Source organism: Glycine max, chromosome 18, assembly GCF_000004515.6.
Source record: "Glycine max cultivar Williams 82 chromosome 18, Glycine_max_v4.0, whole genome shotgun sequence".
Taxonomy (NCBI): Eukaryota; Viridiplantae; Streptophyta; class Magnoliopsida; order Fabales; family Fabaceae; genus Glycine; species Glycine max.
The window spans coordinates 16,268,060-16,289,489 of NC_038254.2; the positions used below are offsets into that span (position 1 = coordinate 16,268,060).

The 21,430-nt window shown below is 34.5% G+C and overlaps 1 protein-coding gene across 2 annotated transcripts; it reads right to left on the minus strand.

The window, feature by feature from the left end:
* Nucleotides 1–102: 102 nt before the first annotated feature.
* Nucleotides 103–2,508, minus strand: LOC100804480 (single-stranded DNA-binding protein WHY1, chloroplastic). Of its 2 annotated transcripts, none has more exons than XM_006602259.4 (6): nt 2,204–2,508; nt 1,713–1,813; nt 1,515–1,607; nt 857–951; nt 504–577; nt 103–213 (listed from the first exon to the last, which is right to left on the minus strand). In XM_006602259.4, the coding sequence occupies exons 1-6, from the start codon at nt 2,433–2,435 to the stop codon at nt 119–121; spliced, it is 690 nt and encodes a 229-aa protein (XP_006602322.1). In that variant the 5' UTR covers nt 2,436–2,508; the 3' UTR covers nt 103–118. The 2 variants fall into 2 exon arrangements, with proteins under 2 accessions (XP_006602322.1, XP_040868199.1); XM_041012265.1 differs by having other exon boundaries at nt 115–241.
* Nucleotides 2,509–21,430: the final 18,922 nt, after the last annotated feature.

The window sequence follows — 21,430 nt, forward strand, 5'->3', positions numbered from 1 at the left end:
CTATAAGAGAATCATGGAAATGCAAATTTTGTCAATTTATATTAGAAGGTAGAGAGAGAGAGAGAGAGAGAGAGAGAGAGAGAAAGAGAGAGAGAGAGAAAGAGAGAGAGAGAGGAAGTTATACATTGAAAGTTGAGGTCAAAACTGCTAACTCAGCCTTTGTAACAGGGATATAGATGCTTTCATCCACATTCACAAGCTTGTTTTGAACACCTTGGGAAATTCCATAACAGAGTTAAAACTGGACCAAATATAAAGATATTTAACTTTCGTCATTCATATTGCATGCATTGGCATAAAAAGGGTCAGAAAATTTATTCTTTAAAAAGATGACATCAAGACTGATCTTTTGAAATAGTGCATCACCGGGAGCTTGTTTCAGTTTTCCCACAATATGTAATGGGTCCAATCAACCCAAAATTTCATAGTGCCCTAGCAACATCAATATGGCAAGGAAATAATAATAATAATAGAAAAAAGGGTTTGTGAAGAAAGTGTATTACTTAGGTTAAAGAAGTGTCCAGAACCATCTGGAAGAGGCTCCACCTTCAAAATTTTTCTGACTTTACCTTCATCACTGCATATCAAGACAATTTTAGAAATGCTTTTAAGGTGTATAAGCACAGCAGCCACAACTTACAACATCAAAACCTGGGCCCCACTTCCCAGCATCCACACATAGCAAAAAGAAAAATGCAAAATATATTCAACAGCATGCAATGATTTAATCAGCATGTATGAATCCGTCTATATAATCATGGCATCAAGCAATGTTCACTGATTAATCATAATATGTCAATCCCATTACAAATTTACATTTTACAACAATTATAAGGGTGTGGCTAATAGAAACTACCTTTTACCCTTAAAAGGATCATGAAAAAATTCATAAGAGTCCCTTGCACCAAGACTAATCACACTTCCCATTTCACCCACTGATAAGGAAAAAACCTGCATTCAAGTAAATTGTACTATAAAAATTCACACTCCTAAACCATAAGAGAAGACCAACAGATTAAACCCAGCATACCAAAACATCAAAGTCAGGTTTTGTCTAAAAATACTCATGTACTCAAAGACCAATGCTTTCAACAGATCAATTTTGACCTAAACTTAATACTTTTAACTCAAAATCAAATGGCATGTATGGTTATGTTGTGCCCTGTCTTAATTGTGCTATATTATTAGCTGACTGATGTAATACTCTCAGAGCACATAACAACTTCATGCATGTTTAGATTAAAATTTGCAAACTTAAGTTTGAATGAACTTCATTTTGCAAAAGCAACCCCTTTTCTGGCTTTTCATATTGAGTTCCAAGGAAAAATTGAAGCAAAACTTAGTTTACTATTGGTCCTAACTGAAAACAAAACAATAAATTTTTTCAGTTTTACTTTCCTAACAGACATTGGAGACCTCCCAACTGAAAACCAGCACAGCTTTCTAGGTTTTGACATATAACACCAGCATAGATATTACCCTTAAATCACCAGAAAAGAATCATAACAACGCACCTGCTTCCTATTCCAATCATATTGGCGCGTACCAACTGCCGGTGCAAACTGAAGCAGCACATAACCTTCCTTAGATATTTTGTATGCCCCCGACTACAAAACACACCAAAACTTTCACAGTTAAATGCTCAATTCACAAGTCCATAAAAATCATGGCGCATTCAACCACAACCACCACCAAAACCAAAACAAACATACATCGAGTGGCATGAATTCGGGGGGCCTAGGAGTCAATGTAAGCGCAGCCTTCCCTTTGTAAATGGAGTAACCAACATAAACCCTAGGCGGCAAAGCTCCAACTGAACACACATTAAACCAGAAAACCAAATAAGTACATTACACAACAAGAACACATAAGTACTATTAAAAATAGTTTTTTGTTTTTAAATTGGAAAACCAAGACTCTATTAGGAACCAGAAAACCAAATAAGTACTACATTACACAAGAAAACATCACAACACAAAAAACCCTTTGCAAATTTCCTAACTTAACCAACAACTCTATAGTGGCTGTATTTCATCTTCCAACTATTAAAAATTAAAAATTTAAATTGGAGAACCAAGCCTCCATTAGGTTTCTGAGAACCACAAATGTTTTTGTTTTTTAAGTTTTATTTTTCTAGGTGTCACTCAGAAACCAAAAAACAAAAGGGGTTGAGGAAAAGGAGAGAGAAAAAAAAGGGGTGTACCTGAAGCAGAGGGTCTCGTTGGTCGTGGTGTAGAGGCTAAGGTGTTCTGATCGAAGAGGTCAGAGTGACGGCATCTGAGGGAGAAGGGTTTAGGAGTGTTGAAAGGAAGGGACTTTGAGGAGAAAGGGTGGTTTGGGAATAGCTTAAGAGAAGAAGAAGAGGATAGTGATGATGATGAATATGATAAGAGTGATGGTGGAGGAGAGTGAATCTGTAACTGCAAATTCGACATCTTTCTTCACCGCACTCTATCTTTTCTGCTTCTGCTGCTTTCCCTGTGCCTTTCCCGGTCTTTGTTAGAGTGCGTTTAGTTTTTATTTTTTTAGAAAAAAAAAAATTATTTAGAATTAAGACATAAAAGGTCATTATTTGTCGATTTAATTTGATTTTTATAAATAGTATAAAAACTTTCTCTTTTAACTTCTATATATTTAAAAACATTTCCTTTTAATCCTGCAGACGGTAAAAAAAATTTGGTAAGAATCGATTATATTGATTCATATCAAATAAATTTTCTTCGGTAAAAAAAAAACACAAATAAATTTTCTATAATAATTCTAATCAACAAATAAATAATTTTATTGGTGAGACTTGAAATTTACAAAACAATCTAAAACTTTTTTATCCGAACAAGCAACTAATATACATTTACAATTTACTTGAGTAAAGGCAATTAGACTTAACAAACAAATGTGTATCCGCGACTACTACGTGTCTTGATGTCTTGACTTTGACAATAATTATTCCTATAATCCAACAAATGTACTAGTACATGTAATACTTAATTTTTTATGGAGTGTTTGATAGGGGAAAAAAAAATTTGTCCAAAAATTATGTGTCCCGAAAGCTAATAAAATTTGTTTGTTAATTATTCAGAATCTTTAGATAAGAATATTTTTCCTATTAGTTTAATATTAAAATATTTTTAGTCCTTCAACTATTGAAGGTTTTTGTTTTTAGTCTCTCAACTAAAATTTGATCTTGATCCTCAAATGATTTTTCAGTTTGACTTTTGATCCTTACCATTAAGTTTTCTGTTAAGTGATGATGAGATAGTTGATTTGTGACAACTTTTTTTTTTTGGAAATTGCTTTTGACACAACACCATCAAAACCACCCAACTGAACCTCAATCCTAAGTGCAACAACTTACAAGAAAATACAACATGACTTCGATAAAGAGAAATTCTCTCTCTCTCTCTCTCTTTCTTCTTTGTTGGCGTTGGTGACAAGGTCGTCATGCTCCACCGCTTTAGTGTTAGTGATGCCACCAGATTCAAGATCCTCGAGTCATCATCAATCGTCCATCGTGCAATCCACAAAACCTCCCTTTTCCTCAAAACCATGAATCTCCTCTCCATTTGAACTTTCTCATATTTGTACAACGGATTTGTTTTTCTATCTTTTTATTCATCGGTGGTGGGGGTGGGAGTCACGACAGAGGAAAGGTGGCATGGGGAGGAGGATTTTGATCTGAGGGAGTTACAAGTTGGAATCCAGTGGGGGAGGGCTTTAGTGGGGCTGTAATTTTTTGGGAAGAGCATGCATGTTATACCATGGAGGAAACCTGAATATGTGAAAGCAAAGTGCCTTTTTCCCATACAAGCAAAATACCTTTGCTCCCAAAGAAAAACTTTAGAAGGAAAACTCTATCATTGTTGAGTCGATGAGTTCCAACTGTTAGAAATAATGGCACATGAAACCACAAATCAAGAGGGGGATGAATTGGTTTTAAAACAATTTTAGACCCAAATCCTTTAATCCAAGAGAGTAAGATATGTTGTAAACACCCTAATCTTTTCTTTTAACACAAATTATGATTTAAACAAAGATATCAAACAAATATCAAAAACCAAGTGTTAAGAACCTTAACCCATAAACAATAAAGAGTTGAAAGGATAAAGAAAAAGATGCACACACAATTTATACTGGTTCGATTCTAGGAAATCTACATCCAGTTGATCCACAATAACCCACTAAGATCTTTCCACTAAAATCTTTGAGTTACAACCAAACTCATAAGCAAATGCACACCACAAATGCCTAAACTCTTGAAAACCTATCAAGAATTAAACCTACATGTAGAAAATCCACTGCATGCACACCATTGAGAAACCTACTCAATGAAAATGAAAATCAGAAACGCAGATGAAGGAAATATTTCACTTTATATGTGAAAGATGTGAAAGTTTGAAACCATTTTTTTTGTAGTATTAACTTTCCTTCATGATCCTTTACAATGATCCCTTGCACCAAATGTAAAATGATGTTTCCAAAAATAAGGACCAAAGTGGTGATGACACTCAAAGATTCTAAAAACTCTCATTGAAAATCGTAGTGTAAAATATGAGAGAAAAAGTGTCACCCATGAAGTCCTTTGAAAAACTCATTTTTATAGTTTCATAATAGATATAATTGATTGTCCCCTAGAGACAATCAACTAAATTGTTCTTTGCAAAGCATGGGTTTCCTGATGAACAGGTAGTCGATTATATTACCATATAGTCGACTGTTTACGAAAGTGGAAACTCATGAAACCCAATATAGTTTATTATATACTAAGGATAGTCGACTAAATGCAAATCAATCCCTATTCTAAAAGAATAGAGGATCAATCTAGTCTACTATTTTTTGATATAGTTGATTATATGGATGCAAAGTTGAAACTTAGTGATTTTAAAAACTAAGTTACGAGAGTTTCAACTCTTCAAGGCTAACAACCATAAATGAATGCAATGTCAATCATTTTGAACATGCTAAATTTAAACTCCTAGTCTAGGATTCATCTATGCATGATATCACACAATCAAATATTAAAGCAATAACAATCATCCTAATCAACTAGTGTTTATAAATTTTATTTACAACTCATCATTAACAAAAACTAAGAGTTACAAAATCTTCATAAAACCCTTCATGTTTTCATTAGTTCCAGAAAATACTAGGACCTATTGTTTCTGGGTTCGGAGAGAAGTTTGATTGTGTTAATATGTTCTTGATTCATGATTCTTCTTCGTTCTTCAAGAAGAAAAATTTTAGTTGATGAATAAATGTCGGTGCCTACTAAGCTTGAACTCAGTGATTGCAATCCAACACCGTGAAGAAGAAAGCAAAATCTAAAGAATATTTGTTAGATCTAAAGAGTCTCATTTATCTAATTATTTTTTGCTTGAGTTTTTTTTACCATTAAATGCATCCATTGATTATGCATTTTAGTTAGATAGATCCAAAAAGGTCTCATTTTTTACGACTTTTTTTTGCGTTTTAATTAGCAGAAAGATGGATGAAAAAACATCGTGCTTTGGGTTTCTTGTTCTTGATTTGTATTGGTTCTAGTTATGGATTCATCGTCTTGTTCTTGGTTCTTGCATTAGTCCAATTTTGGTTGTGGTGCCTCAACAATTTCTGGCGGTTTTTAATTGCAAGAAATGGTTTAACACATTTTAAAAGTCTTACCAACCAATTTGTGGTGATTAAAAAATTGTCAAAAAAAAATATCACAAATCAAGTGTCATGTCATCATTTAATAGAGCAACTTAATGATAGGGACTTAAAACCTAACAAAAAAATAGTTTGGGGACTAAAATCAAAAACCTTAAATAGTTGAGGTACTAAAAACATATTTTTTGACAATTAAGGTTTTTAGTACCTCAACTATTTGGTACCTCAACTATTTAAGGTTTTTGATTTTAGTTCCCGGGAAACATATTTTTTGTTTCCCGGGAATCTTCACTGTAAATTTTTTATGTTTTTAAGGTTTTTGATTTTAGTTCTCGGGAAACAAATTAACATGGAAATTTTTTTGTGAGAAACTAATTAAAAAACATTATCAAGAAACATCACTTCATAGGAATGTTATTTTTTTAAAATGCATATAAAATATGGAAAACTAAGTTTCCCAACCTATGATTCCCGGGAAACAAAAAATTTATCTTCTACTAAATGTTCCCTTAAATGGGAGCGGTCATGAGTATGTACCTACCTGTCTTGTACTGGACACATATAATTACTAAATTACTCTTATTTTATGTTATGTATATTACTCAATTACTTTTATTAGACTTATTTATTGTTCCTTGTCTATTCTTTCTATTGTTTTGAAGACTGAAACTAAAGCTTTATGGGGCGCATGGTAGAAGAGAACATGCCCGAGAATCATATTCCCCAGGAATGAATAAAATTTGTTTACTTGACCATTGGAATCTTAAGATAAGTTTCTTAGTAATCGATGAGTTACACAATATTTTTATGAAATTAATTAATTTAATATCGAGTAGGGTGATATTTTTACTGTAAAAAAAATACTCAAGAAAAAATAAGATTCTCACTTCCCCCATGTGAAAGTTTTTGTGGGAAACTGATTAAAAAAACATTCCTAGGAAAAATCCTTTCCCAAGAACATTATTATTTTTTAAAAATTGATTCCAAGCATGGGAAACTAAATTTTCCAACTCATGATTCCTGTGAAACCAAAAATTTCTCCCCTACCAAACTCCCCCTAAAGGCAAACATAAGTTATAAGTAATTATGTTTTGTCTTTCTCTCAAGTCTCAAGTCTTTGGGATGGTTTTTAGGTGATAGGAATATGACTTTCATAGGAAAAATTTTCCTGGGATAGGATTTTATATTTGGTTATGACAAGTTGGCTATCTAAACTTGACTCTTTGATTATGTAATTTATTTAGCTTTTTTCATTTTTATAAAAAAAAAATTCTTGCAAAAAATATTTTTTAAAAATTATTGGGTGGGAACGGGTATACCCAATCCCCAACGATAGCGGGAATAAGAATGGAGAAAAAAAATTCATACCCATCGAGTACGTGGAAGGTTTTGGGGAAGCAAGTACAGGGATGGGGAATCACATATCAAAATAGTAATTTATGTGATATGAACTCCAAGTATAATGGAATCCGAGCTTCAATGCGGTGGTGTGATCTCCGGTGTGGAGGTGCAATGCGAAAGTTAGGAATGAGTTCCTACCAAAATCACCATTGAATGAGTTGGTTATTTCATACTCAGTGACAGAGTAAAAAATGTTTTGTCCTATAGGATAGAGGTCCTTTTATAATTTTTCCTATTCTATTGGGCCTAACTCCATGCATATTTCTTTTATGATTGTGCTTTGGGCCTCTACTATAAGTGAACCGGCTTGTAGCCTAGGTGACTATCATAACAAGAGTGTTGCTAGGTGCACCCAGCAATTGTTGTGAAAAGGCCATAATGCCCCTCACTAATTTTTTTTAAAAAAACCAAACCTCTCTCTCTCCCTGTGTTTCTGCTTCTGCTTCTTCTTCTTTTGGATCAACTCTTCTTCTTCCTGCTTCTTCTTCATCCTTTGCGCGTCTTCTTCTTCATTCTTTGTGTGTCTTCTTTGTGCTTCTTCTTCTTCTTCGTTGAGGAGGTTGCCGCCATTGTTGCGGTGGTGCTGCGAGGAAGCTTCCGCGAAGAACAACGCCGTCGTTGAGGAGGTTAGCGTCCACCGTCGAGGTAAGCACCGTGAACCTTACCTTTTTTGGTCCAGTGTTGTCGGCGATGGCGGAAACCGCTGTCGGAAATCGCTGGGAGCTTTATGGATCAAGTGATCCGTAAACATTTTTCGGATCAAGTTGATCCGGAAGATGCTTACAAATCACTTGATCCGTAAAGTATGTTGAGTAGTTTACGGATCACTTGATCCGTAAACTACTCAACATACTTTACGGATCACAAGATCCGTAAAACTCACAGTTTGATTTTAATTGAAAAATTGCCAAATATTATTTGATACCTTTGAATGTATGCTAAATATTTGATAAATAGTGTTATGAATATCTACTGTTTTATGTAATTGCATACAAATTCATTCCTTTAACTAAGTTATGACCAATATGATTGATATCCCTATAAGCCAACTTCCATGTGCTTCCATATAAACCAACTTCCATGTACTTCCTTTAACTAAGTTATGACCAATATGATTGATATCCCTATAAGCCAACTTCCATGTGCTTCATATAAGCCAACTTCCATGTACTTCCTTTAACTAAGTTATGACCAATATAATTGATATCCCTATAAGCCAACTTCCATGTGCTTCATATAAGCCAACTTCCATGTACTTCCTTTAACTAAGTTATGACCAATATGATTGATATCCCTATAAGCCAACTTCCATGTGCTTCATATAAGCCAACTTCCATGTGCTCCCTATAAGCCAACTTCCATGTGCTTCATCTCAACATATCGAGGCACACAGTCAGCACCCAAGCAATTTGCAACTTCTTGTACCTAAATTCATATCTAACAATTTAATTAGAGGAGAACAACAATGAATAGAAATAGAAAATCCAAATTCTCCAGTTCAGGCATACAACTCAACAGGTATAGATAGATAGATAGATAGATGCAAATACTTGCAATTAATGGATTAAACTAGGAAATAGGAATTTGACATGATAGAACTAGGAATTTGGCATGATGAAACTATGTAGTACCAAGAGTGAGCCTACCTGGGAGATTATCGTGGCTGTCCCAACACAAGCTTTTGCTCACTTATTTCTGATGATCGGATGCAGTACCTGTATGACACCGAGCATGTTCAATGGTTGATCACCACCAAAAGGAAAAACATCCTGTTAACATAAGGTAGTTTGCTTAGAACCTCTGAGCCTGTATGTGAAGAAATGCATTTGAAATCATGAACCAACTATCCCAAAACCTTAAGTTATTTAGAATTCTAAGCCACATGGTCGGCTATAATATAATATCACAAATAATGAACCAACTATTCCATACAAATGGTTTTATATCAAACACTTTCCATTTCAATGCAAATTTTAGAGCAATAAGCATTTTGATCAAATCTGAAGAAGAAGAAAAATAGAAATATGGCAAACCAGGTAAAGCAACTGAACCACGTCAAAAACATATTGGAGTAAACATTAATTTTGGTCATACAACAATCACTTCCATAAATTTACCGTTTAAGTTTAAAAAAAATCACAAATTGCATGAGATATTAGAATGAATCATAAAAACACTTGGTAAACTACTTAGTAGTTAATATTTCAATTAATATTGCTTGGGGCTCATAGGAATGCACTTCACTGCCAGTATTAGAAAAGAAATAGCTCATAAAGGATAGAGTATCCTTTAACTAAGTTATGACCATGTACTTCCTTTATAGGTTGAACCAAATGAATAAGCATAAAGCTTGACCAGTCCACATAAGTGAGGCTTCTATTTGCCAAAAGATGAAGAGTTGCTTCCATTTCAAGAAGATTGATTTCTTCTTTCTTTGGCTTTGTTCATCTAATATCAATAATATTAGGATCCATAATCAATTTCCATTCAATCATATAGTGTACTGAATAAAAACTAACCCGATAAAAGCCTAACATGTGTAGCCTTTCTTGACATGCTTTTCTTGACATACATGTCCTACAATCAATGAAAGCCTGACAGCTTGCGCGACTTTCAGTCAATGAAATTTGCGTTAGACCAATGAAATTTGAGTGAATGAAATCGATGATTGAATTTGCGTCACTCATTTGCAGATCATGGTTAGGACCAGAGGATTAGGTCGTGCCTTAGGTCAGGTTACTGGCAGAGGTGTGGGCAGAGGAGATCGTGATGATTCCGATGATGCTCCGCAGCGTCGACGGCCTACTGCATTCGCACGGAGGCAGCGAGTCGTTGTGACTGCGGCGCACGATGAGCCAGTCATCCCTGTGCAAGATGTTCAGGATGACCCGATGGAGGCACCAGCTGCTGTAGAGGACATTGTGGCAGACATTCATGCGGACACAGGCGCAGAGGCTACTGAGGATGAGCATGAGGGATTTCTGGGTGGTCCGAGCGACCCATCCGTGTTGACCCTGTATGCGGATCACGTTGCTTGCAGCGTATGGACGGGAGAGGTATTTATATTATTTATTTTTAGTTACTTGTAAATTATACTTTATGATTGAAATTAGTTTTCCTTTAAATGATGATTTTAACGAATTTTGCGTTCCTTTATACTTCAATTCAAGAGCGTCCTGAATTGAAGCTATCCTCTCATGGGAGGAAGGTCCATAGTTTAGGCAGGTCTGTCCCTGCCATTGAGGGACTTGTTGCTGGTACAGGACTAAGTCCTCTGATCGCGTGTTCGGTAGACACCAGCGATCAGGGACTTTTGTCCGTGTTTGTGGAGCGGTGGCACCGGGAGACGTCTAGTTTCCATCTACCGGTGGGAGAGCTCACCATCACGTTGGACGATGTCTCATCGCTTCTCCATCTTCCCGTGATTGGCGACTTACATGCTTTTGAGCCCTTGCACGTGGACGATGTGGTTCAGATGCTGGTGGACTTGTTGATGGTCTCTCTAGAGTCTGCTAGGGCTGAGACAGCCCAGTGTCACGGACCGTACGTACGCCTGCAATGGGTACGTGATGTATATGAGCGCCGATGCCAGGCAGGTCATTGGACAGCTGCGGCTCGCGCATATCTTCTTCACCTTCTGGGTTGCACTCTGTTTGCTAACAAGAGTGTAATCAATGTCCATGTTGTCTACTTAGAGGCCCTTTGTGACCTCAGTATGACGGAGAGGTACGCTTGGGGAGTGGCTGCTTTGGTGCATATGTACGACCAGCTAAACGATGCATCTATGAGCCACAGCCGACAGCTTGACAGTTACATCACACTGCTGCTGGTAACAAATATGCTTTTTATTCGTTCAGCCTCAACAATGTTCAACTTTAAATTTTGTTACACTTTCATTATTAATGTTTATAATTTTGATGTTACATTTGTAGTGCTGGATTTGCGAGCACTTTTCGTCGGTCGCGGACTCCACTGCTGATCAGGAGTATGACGAGGATTCTCCGCGTGCGTGTAGGTGGATTGCGACCAAGAAGACCGTGAAGAGCATTCGTACGCCGACGTACAAGGAGCGCCTGGACCGACTCCGGATTCCGGATGTCTGTTGGATCCCTTATGGGGAGCACCGGGAGGTCCGAGACTTCCACGTCATATCATGCTATTCCGATCTCTTGCGCTGGGGGCCTGTTGTTGTTTATTACCGACTGGAGAGGGTCGTGCGACAGTTTGGCTACACGCAGACCATTCCTGCTCCTCCTGTCGATTCATGGGTCTCGTATGATGATATACACGACAGGTGGATGCACTACAAGGATCATATCGTTCCAGCAGGTGAGGTGTGTGTTGTGCCAGGCTAGTGTTCCAGTGACTACATGGACTGGTTCTTCTGCATCTCCCATCCTTTCATGACACCAGGCCATGCATTAGATCCTCTGCCTCATGGTCACGCCCCGCAGCCCTGAGTCGTCCTTCAGGACCCGCAGACGGATATCCCTCACGTGCCGGAGCCAGGAGCATCGTCGACATCTGCGGAGGAGCCTAGACATGTAGTGGTAAGTAATACTAACAATTTATGTCATTTACCTCAATATTTGCATAATAATTTGTGTAATCAATTTGTTTTGTATGTAACAGGAAGTTTGTGATGACATTGCTGAGAGGTTGGAGCGCCATCTGAGTCTAGGGGTGGTCACGCCTGGCTCATCGACACATGAGGTGATCGAAGAATGCCTCAGGTTGGCCAGAAGTATGACACAGGACCATCTAGTATATGTTAGGTCTAGACGCAGGCGGCGCACGGATCAGGCGTAGTTTATGTACATATTTTTTATTGATATTCCATGTATATACAAATATTGTACATGAACCCATTTCATGAGTATTGTTGGTTTTATTTATTTTCGTTAGTAATGTTAGTTTTATTTATTTCCATTGATTGTGTATTCCATTTGTGTCTATATACACGCGTGTTATTAAAATGGTCTAGTTAACTTAGTTATAGTATATGTAAATTATTATAAATGGTCTAGTTAACTTAGTTTACCAACTAATAAAAAATAATTTGAAATATAACTTCAAATATAATTGAAATAAAGAAGTTGAAAAGGGTGTAGAAAAAAATAAATTAAACAAAAAATGGACATCATGAGTAGAGGTCATACAAAAAAATAAATTAATATTTTCGTACAAAAAAAATTAAACAAAAAATGGACATCATTTGTTATCTAAGATCCTTATTTTATATAACGTACTAATATTTTTAAATTCTCTTATAATTACTATTTTCCCACTTATACTAATGATCATGTAAAAAAATGTATTATAAAGTAGTTAGTATTTTAATTTTTAATATAATACTAATTATTATCTTTTATGTATTTATTGATTTTTATTAATATGTATAAAATAACCTTAAACAATAATTATAATGAGACTGAGTAAGTATTTTAATATCATCTTCTAAACAAATTTATTCTAAAAATATATATTAAAAAATTAATTATTTATAATAAATCAATATTTAAAAATATATTATAATTAATAAAATAAATAAATATATTTAATTATTTTTCCTCTTACGGATCAAGTTGATCCGTAAGTCTCTTACGGATTAACTTACGGATCAACTTGATCCATAAGAGGAAAACCAAGCAAGGGCAATTTTGCCATTTTTTTAGAATGTTGGGTGCACCTAGCAACACCCTCATAACAATTGCCCCTAATTAAGACAATATCACTTGGATACAAGTGATGTTGGCTTAAGTCGTTTGATTGATATATCCTTCATAACAATTATTCCTAGGTAAGTATTGCTTGATTACAAGAGATATTAACTTAATTCGTAAAGCTGATATATCCCCATAACAATAATTTCAATTATGATATAATTGTCCATTTTAAAAAACAAACAATATACCAATATGCAAAGTAAATTTAGTAAAAGTTACGTTCCAAAAATAAATTAGGATTGTCTAAAAAATAAATAAATTTGGATTAAGAAGTGAAAAGTTGCTATAGACTTTTGCCCTGAATCAATAAAAAAGTGATAATTGAAAATCTATTTAAAACAAAAATATGAAGTTTTTAAAGTTTGATTTTTTTTCTTTCCAAATTTGGCCTCCTTTGTACTCTTTTTTTGGGAAACAGAGTGCAAACTATGTTCCCCACATGTAGCCGGTAGGGTTCTTGAAAAAAAAATCCTACATGTGAAGCCATGATGGCACCCTTCGCGCACACCACTTGACTCTTGAGCGCCAATTCAACGCACTAGCATATGGTGTTGTTACCCCGGGTTCCACCCTCATTTTGATCACATCCACCATGTTTGTTGTTGCGAAGCTCGTATGACGTGGATCCTGAGCTCGTCGTGCATCACGCCGTTTTCCAAAATCGTCTCTTTGAATTGGTTATACAACAAAAGCTGTGACGCGGCTTATTGTAAGTGATATGGCAGAGACACCAAAGAATAAAGATAAGTTTGGAAATGAAAATCAATTTTAAAATGTTGACGGGTGTCAAATTATTGAGTCGAAACATCGTATGGACTCTTTCTTTTGGACGCTCAAGCATTTCTCTTAAAAATATTTAGAGAATTAAATTAGAAGATTTTTTTAAAATTGAAATAAAATAGATCCAGTAAAAAAAATATAAAATTTCTCTCCAATCTTATTCTCTCTTTGAAAAACAAACTCAGCCTTTGGGAACTTAATGAGTAACTGTTACCATCCCAGGGTCATAATTGTTGGGTAATCAATGTTCCCGCAAACAAAATTTTTCACACCCACAAAGGATCACACAAAGATTACACTGTAATAAAAATAATAATACACATAAGAATTTAATGTGGTTCAATACCTCTTGTCTACGTTCAAAGAATCGTCTAAAAAATATTTTCATTATCACAAGAATGATTACAAGATTGTAACTCACTCCAAATAGTGTATCACTCTACAAACTCGAGTACCCTACTCAATGGTTACAAAAAATAATAACACTCTCACACAAAGACACTTTTCTCTCTACAAAGTGACTTTGTTTCACAATCTCTCTTCTCACATGCTCTCTTCATATGTTATTTCTCTACTAAATTTCTTCTTTATTTATAGTAAAGATTGTCACCAACTATAATAAATAAATTCCCTTGTAAGTTAAAAAAAAAAAAACTTCCAATGCATCTATTTAACTAAAGTACATTTAGTAGAAGGCAATCTACCACTTTATATTTAAGCCACCTAAATCTTAGTAATAAAAATTCAATTCTCAATATGCATACACTTTATCTTTTGTGTTGAAACTCTCCAATAATATCATTGTGCGACTGATACCACCTCACCTTGTCTTCGCAGTCGCCCATTTCAAACACATCAACACAAACACACGAAGAACAAACCAACAATCACCATCTCGACAAAACACACAACACATTTTGAACAAGAAGCTCCATCAAACAACAAAACCTTCTTCTTTCTTTCTTTGTTCATGTTTTCCAACCAAGTTCATGTGTTCCACTCTCCATTATGCGATCTGAAATATCCATGCACAAACCCAACCAACATGCGTCTCTTGCTTCTTTTGCTTCATGCCAATAACAACACATACATACGTTGCCACATCACCAACCGTCCTCTGTTCATCACTCAGTAATGACTCTATTTCCACCCCAAAACCAAACCAACCACATACTCTTTTCTTTCTCTTACATTTTTCGATTATCCATGTTTTTAAACCTTATAAAACACAAACAAAACCAAAACTTGGTGCTTTTTTTATTTTAAAAAAATTATGTTTGGATAATTTGATTATGTTTTTGTGACAGTTGCGTTACAACCTTCAAAGGAACTGTTTAGTCTGGAGGTGGTACTCAAGCCAAGGTCTCAACCTTTTACTTTTATTTTATTTTATTTATTTAATTTTCTCTTACATTGTCATACAAATTTCATTCTTAGTTTAAAAACTTCGAGCAATGTATTCTCTAACACATTGCATTGCATTATATTATTAGAATTAATGTCTCATGTGAGTGGCATGTGATTTATGTAGGAACTAATAAATAAATAATTAATAATTAAGGACTAAATTGTAATTGGGTTAAATAGGAGAAGTTTCTAGAGGTAACTGCTACTTTATGGGAGTAGTGGTTATAAAAGGGGGTTAATACCCACTAACGTGAAACAAGGTCCTCTTCCTGATAGAAAAGTATTCTCTTTAATCCCTAGCCATCACAAATGTAGAGAGTCAGAAAGAATAGTTAAGGGAGTGAAATCTTGTTTCTCTCCTCTTCCAAGAAATCAAAGTATATCGGAGAAAAACCTCACTATGGAGAAAGGTACGCATTATTGGTTTATTTATTATTTGTAGGTTTCAAGATCCTGTTGGTTTCCTATAATTGATAATCCAGGAAACCTTTAATAGTTTTACTTGTGGTATCAGAACAAGGTTATGAAATTATATGATTCTCCATTAATGATATTTTCCCTCCAAATTTTATGAACCCTAATTATGAAATTTAGGAATTTTATTTTCCACCGCATGTATTGTTTTATTAGTAATATTTTATTATTTTTGAATTCTAACTTTGAGAAAGAAAGCGAAGAGTGGCTTTTTTTGTTGGACTTCAAATTCGTGCCTTTTATTGGGATCAAAGATGACAATTATGTATTATAATAACAATAAAAATGGCAATTACGTTTTACCTTTGGAGAAAGATTCCACATTGTGTTTCTTTCTCGTTTGTGATATCTTGGAACTGAATGAAAAGGCACGAATGAAAAGCTAAATCTTCTTATGCCACTGTATGCATTCTGCATGAATTCTTTGAAAAGCGCTCACCGACATGTATGTTTTAGCAAGGGTAAAGCCTTTTGGAATTGCTATTTGCAAACCCCATTTTGCTATTCTCAATCCACTTGCTCATTTTTTTTTGAATATTATTGTTGAATGTCATTAAAGGATTTAAAGTTTATATTCTGGAATTAAATTGACGTGAATGCTTTGAAATTTTTGGTAGCAATAAATATGTATGTGCTACATATTTGCTTGAACGTGTTTGAATGCAAAAGACAAATAAATATGAATATTATTTTATGGCCTGTAATGAAATTAATAAAATGGCTATGAATTGTTAATAGCAATAAGTATGTGCAGGCCATATATTTGGTTGGAATTAAGTGTATGATAGATTTGTTAGTCACCAAAGTGGCCAAGTCTATAAGGTTACTTAATTCCAAATTAATGATTATTTCAATTACTTATAAAATAATGGATTCTAAATTATATGATTATTGGTTAATGGGTAATTGAAATTCATTGTTATAAGGCATTTATGGATCGCCCAAAGGTTGATTAGTTATTTTTATAATTAATGAATATAATCGTAGGCGATTTGTGTGTATCATTAGTTTTATTTATATACCTAAAGGAAATAGATACTACTAATTGGTGCATATTTAATTGCCAAATAATGTTAAGAATTTTATTAGCATCATCATGTTTGTATGTTGTGTGTTGGTGTATCACCTAAAGGAGAATATCAATATACATTGATTGTTATCTGAATAAATTATATGTATGACTTGTGTTTTATGTCCCAAAATGCTTATATGAAGTTTTATTACATAGTACCTGTTCCCAACTCATTGAACTCTCATGTATCATCTGTGCCAATTTTTAATGGGCTTAACTTCTCTAATTGGAATGAGCAAGTCCAATTTCATCTCGGTGTTTTGGATCTTGATCTTGTTATATTGGAAGAGAAGCCTGCTACTATTACTAATGCTAGTAGCATTGAAGAAAAAGTCCATTATAAAGCTTGAGAAAGATCTAACAGACTCAGTCTAATGTTCATGAGAATGACTATTACAAACAATATTAAGACAACTCTCCCTAAGACTGATAATGCTAAAGAGTTTATGGGATTTGTGGGAGAGCGCTCTCAGAAAACTGATAAGTCTCTTGTTAGGACATTAATGAATACACTGATCACCATGAAGTTTGATGGTTCGCGTACTATGTATGAACATGTTATTGAGATGACAAACATTGCAGCAAAACTTAAGAGCTTGGAAATGGCTGTGAATGAGAACTTCCTTCCTCAGTTTATTATAAACTCATTACCGTTTGAGTATAGCCCATTCCAAATGAGCTATAATACCATGAAAGATAAATGGAATGTGCATGAATTGCACAGTATGTTAGTTCAGGAAGAAACGAGGCTTAAGAATCAAGGAAGTCACTCAATCCATTATGTAAGCCACCAAGGGAATCAAGGAGCTGGAAAAAGATTTGTGAAGAAGCATGATAAAGGCAAAGGGCCATTAAAGATCAATGATGGTCCTGTGCAAATCCAGAAGAAGGAATCAAAGAGCAATAATTGTCATTTTTATGGAAAATTTGGACACTTCCAGAGGGATTGCCGAAAGCATAAGTCTTGGTTCAAAAAGAAAGGTGAGCTTAATGTTCTTGTATGTTTTGAATCAAACTTAACTGAAGTTCCCCATAATACATGGTGGATTGATTCTGGATGTATGACTCATGTTTCTAACATTATGCAGGGATTCCTTACCATCCAAACCATAAGCCCAAATGAGAAGTTCGTCTTCATGGGGAATAGAGTGAAAGCTCCAGTTGAAGCAGTCGGGACTTATCGTTTAAAAATCGACACTAGACATCATTTAGATTTATTGGAAACTCTTTATGTACCTAGTTTATCTAGGAATTTAGTTTCATTATCTAAACTTGATGTTACTGGATACTCTTTTAATTTTGGTAATGAATGTTTCAGCTTATTTAAGCATAATCATCTCATTGGTACTGGTGTTCTTTGTGATGGTTTATATAAATTGAAATTAGATGGTTTGTATGTTAAAACCATTTTAATTCTACATCATAATGTTGGCACTCTCTGTCGTGAGTGTGAGTAGTGTGAGTGAGTGTGGCTGAGACGCGACCCTTCGATTTTCAATTGATGGAAGAGAAATGAAACCAGAAATTAAATTCTTCCTGATCTAGATTTTACGGATCTAAATATTTGTGTGGATTGTATTAAGGGAAAACAAATAAAACATACAAAGAAAGGAGCTACAAGAAGCACTTAGCTTCTTGAAATTGTGCATATTGATATTTGTGGACCTTTTGATGTCAGTTCTTTCGAAAAGAAAAGATACTTTATCACCTTTATTGATGACTATTCTCATTACGGTTATGTCTACTTACTGCATGAGAAATCTTAGGCAATGGATGCCTTAGAAATTTACTTGAATGAAGTAGAAAGACAATTAGACAGAAAGGTAAAAATTATTAGATCTGATAGAGGTGGTATGGAAGATATGATGAAACTGGGCAACTCCCAGGTCCATTTGCCAAGCTTCTTCAGAAACGTGACATTTGTGCGCAATACACAATGCTTGGTACACCACAACAAAATGGTGTATCAAAAAGGCGTAATAGAACTTTAATGGATATGATTAAGAGTATGTTAATCAATTCAACTTTACCCGTATCTTTGTGGATGTATGCCTTGAAAACTATCATGTATTTGTTGAATAGGGCTCCTAGTAAGGCTGTTCCAAAGACACCTTTTGAACTATGAACGGATAAGACATCTAGTATAAGGCACCTGTATGTTTGGGATTGCTAGGTAGAAATAAGGATTTATAATCTGCAAGAAAGAAAATTGAATGCAAGAACAATCAGTGGATATTTCATTGGTTATCTAGAAAAGTCAAAGGGGCATATGTTTTATTGTCCTAATTATAGTATGGGAATTGTCAAAACTGGAAATGTAAGGTTCATTGAAAATGATAAAATTTATGGGAGTACAGTTCCACGAGAAATGGAAATTAAAGAAGTTAGAGCGAAAGTCCCTTTAGCTTGTACCTCTAGTAATAAGGTGATTTCTCCTTTAGTTATTGTTACAAACAATAAAGAAGAAGCACAACACAATAATGAGCCCATGATACATAGTGAACTTATTGGGGAAGAACCACAAGAAGTAGCATTAAGGAGGTCTTAAAGAGAAAGGAGACCAACTATTTCGAATGACTATGTGATATATTTACATGAAACAGAAATATACTTAAGCATTAATGATAATGATCCAATTTCATTTTCACAAGTTGTAAGTTGTGATAATTCTGAGAAGTGGTTAAATGCCATGAAAAGAGAAACAAATTCCATGGAACATAATGATGTTTGGGACCTTGTAGAATTACTAAAGGGTTGTAAAAGAGTTGGTTGTAAGTGGGTCTTCAAGACTAAACGTAACTCTCATGGCAACCTTGAACATTACAAGGTTAGACTTGTTGCTAAGGGATTTACTCAAAAAGATGACATTGATTATAAAGTGACGTTTTCACCGGTCTCTTAAAAGGATTCTTTTAGGATTATCATGGCATTAGTAGCTCATTATGATTTGGAGCTAAATTAGATGGATGTGAAAACTGTCTTTCTTAATGGAGATATAGAGGAGAATGTTTATATGGACCAACCAATGGGGTTCTCAGTTAAAGGAAAGGAACACATGGTGTGCAAATTAAAGAAATTAATATACGGTCTTAAGCAAGCTTCCCGCCAATGGTATTTGAAGTTTAATGATACCATTGTTTTCTTTGAATTTAAGGAAAATACTGTTGATCGGTGTATATATCTGAATGTCAGTGGGAGTAAGGTTATTTTTTTAATCCTATATGTTGATGATATATTGCTTGCAATTAATGATCTTTGTAATATCCCATTTTTTGTAAACTAATTTAAAAAGAATTTTTATTTATAAATAAATAGAGTTTTAGAAAAATGATGAGGTTTTTGTAAATAAATAAATAATGAGAAATAATGATTTGAAGGAAAAAAAAAAGAAAAGATATTTGATTTATTCATTTGATAGGGAATAAAATAGAGTTCCTTTTTATAAAATATTAAAAATAAATAAATAGAGTAATAATAAGTTGTGTATACCCCAGGTATAAATAGTTCTGTTAAGTCAATTTTCAGACTGACGATGCCTCATCTTTTCCTCATTTTCGTTTTTCTCTATTCTCCTCCCAAAACCCTCTCTTTTTCCCGTAGGCTACCAAACCTGTCTCAGAAAAATGATGATCTCGGACTCATTTACCGTTGGATTGTTGTGAAGTTTAAATACTAGGTTTGCAACCCAATTCTGAGAATTCTCACCGTTGGGAATTTTGATATCTTGTTTGAGCTGAGAGAAATAACCTTCTCATTGTAGCCTTTTCCTTTCTCACAGAAACCCAGAGCTGCCTCAGTAAAACTATGATCCCGATTTTGTTAACCGTTGGATTGTCATGAAATTTTGATACGTCGTTTGAAATTCAATTGTGCACACCTTCGCCGTTGGGATTTGTGGAATAATATTTGTGGATTGAGAAAATGGAATCGCACGAAGACAGTACAAATGGAGGCTTCAATCACTTATCAATCTCTCTAATGTTTAGGAACCCTATCAGAATAATCAAAAAAAAAATTAAGGAATCTCAGAAAATTGTTAGAAATGCTGCTATCGCTGTTGGAAGACATGTGAGTCCGCTTAGAGGTAAGGGATGAGTTATTCACAACTGAGGATTAGTGAGAATATGTGTAGGGATCCTTAGAGGGTCAAATTGAGGTTTATTTTTGGGATGTTTTATTATATTGAAATTCTTCTTCTATGATTATGAGAAATTATGTGAGGGATTTTTACTCCCCGTGGATTGAGAAATATTCTTGTATAATTTGTTTGTGCTTTGAATAATATTAGCGTAATAAATAGTTATATTAGAATTATGAAATTATGATTGAAATTGTATATAAATGATAAATCGAATATATGATGAATTGTAGAATAACATATTACTTTGATATTATAATATTGTTATGGAGATTGAATATAAGTGCAAATTTGAATGTGTTAAATTGTGAGATACATGTACATATAAGATGGTTGATTGTGATATTAATTATGTTGTGAGCTATGAATTATACAATAACCTGACCAATGTTTATATTGAGAAAAATGTTTATGCGCAGTGTTAAAGAGAAAGTGTAGGTTTCCTATTTAGGAACCAGTGTTAAATTGTAGCGCAATGTGTTAAACGTGTTTGAAACACGAATGTGAGGTCGTGAATATTGTATAATTTGTGAGCAGTGTTTGTAAATGAAATATGTGATGAATTGTGGAATAACATGTTGCTTTGAGATTATGGTATAGTTATTGAGATTGAGTATAAGTGCAAAGTTGAACATGTGTGAATTTGTGTGATACGTGTAAACTTGTGATGGTGGATTGTGACATTATGAGATGTGAAATTGTGAATGAGTTTTGGTTGTGAATTAGTGTGTGGTTAACACTTGATGTGACATTACTTGTGTTGTAAGTTGTGAATTGTACAATAACCCG

Coding starts and splice junctions, on each gene's coding strand:
- LOC100804480 (XM_006602259.4), bottom strand. CDS start 2,435: ATGTCGAATTTGCAGTTACAGATTCACTCTCCTCCACCATCACTCTTA. Junction 952..1,514: donor ATGATTGGAATAGGAAGCAG/GTGCGTTGTTAT, acceptor ACTTGAATGCAG/GTTTTTTCCTTATCAGTGGG. Junction 578..856: donor GATCCTTTTAAGGGTAAAAG/GTAGTTTCTATT, acceptor CTTGATATGCAG/TGATGAAGGTAAAGTCAGAA.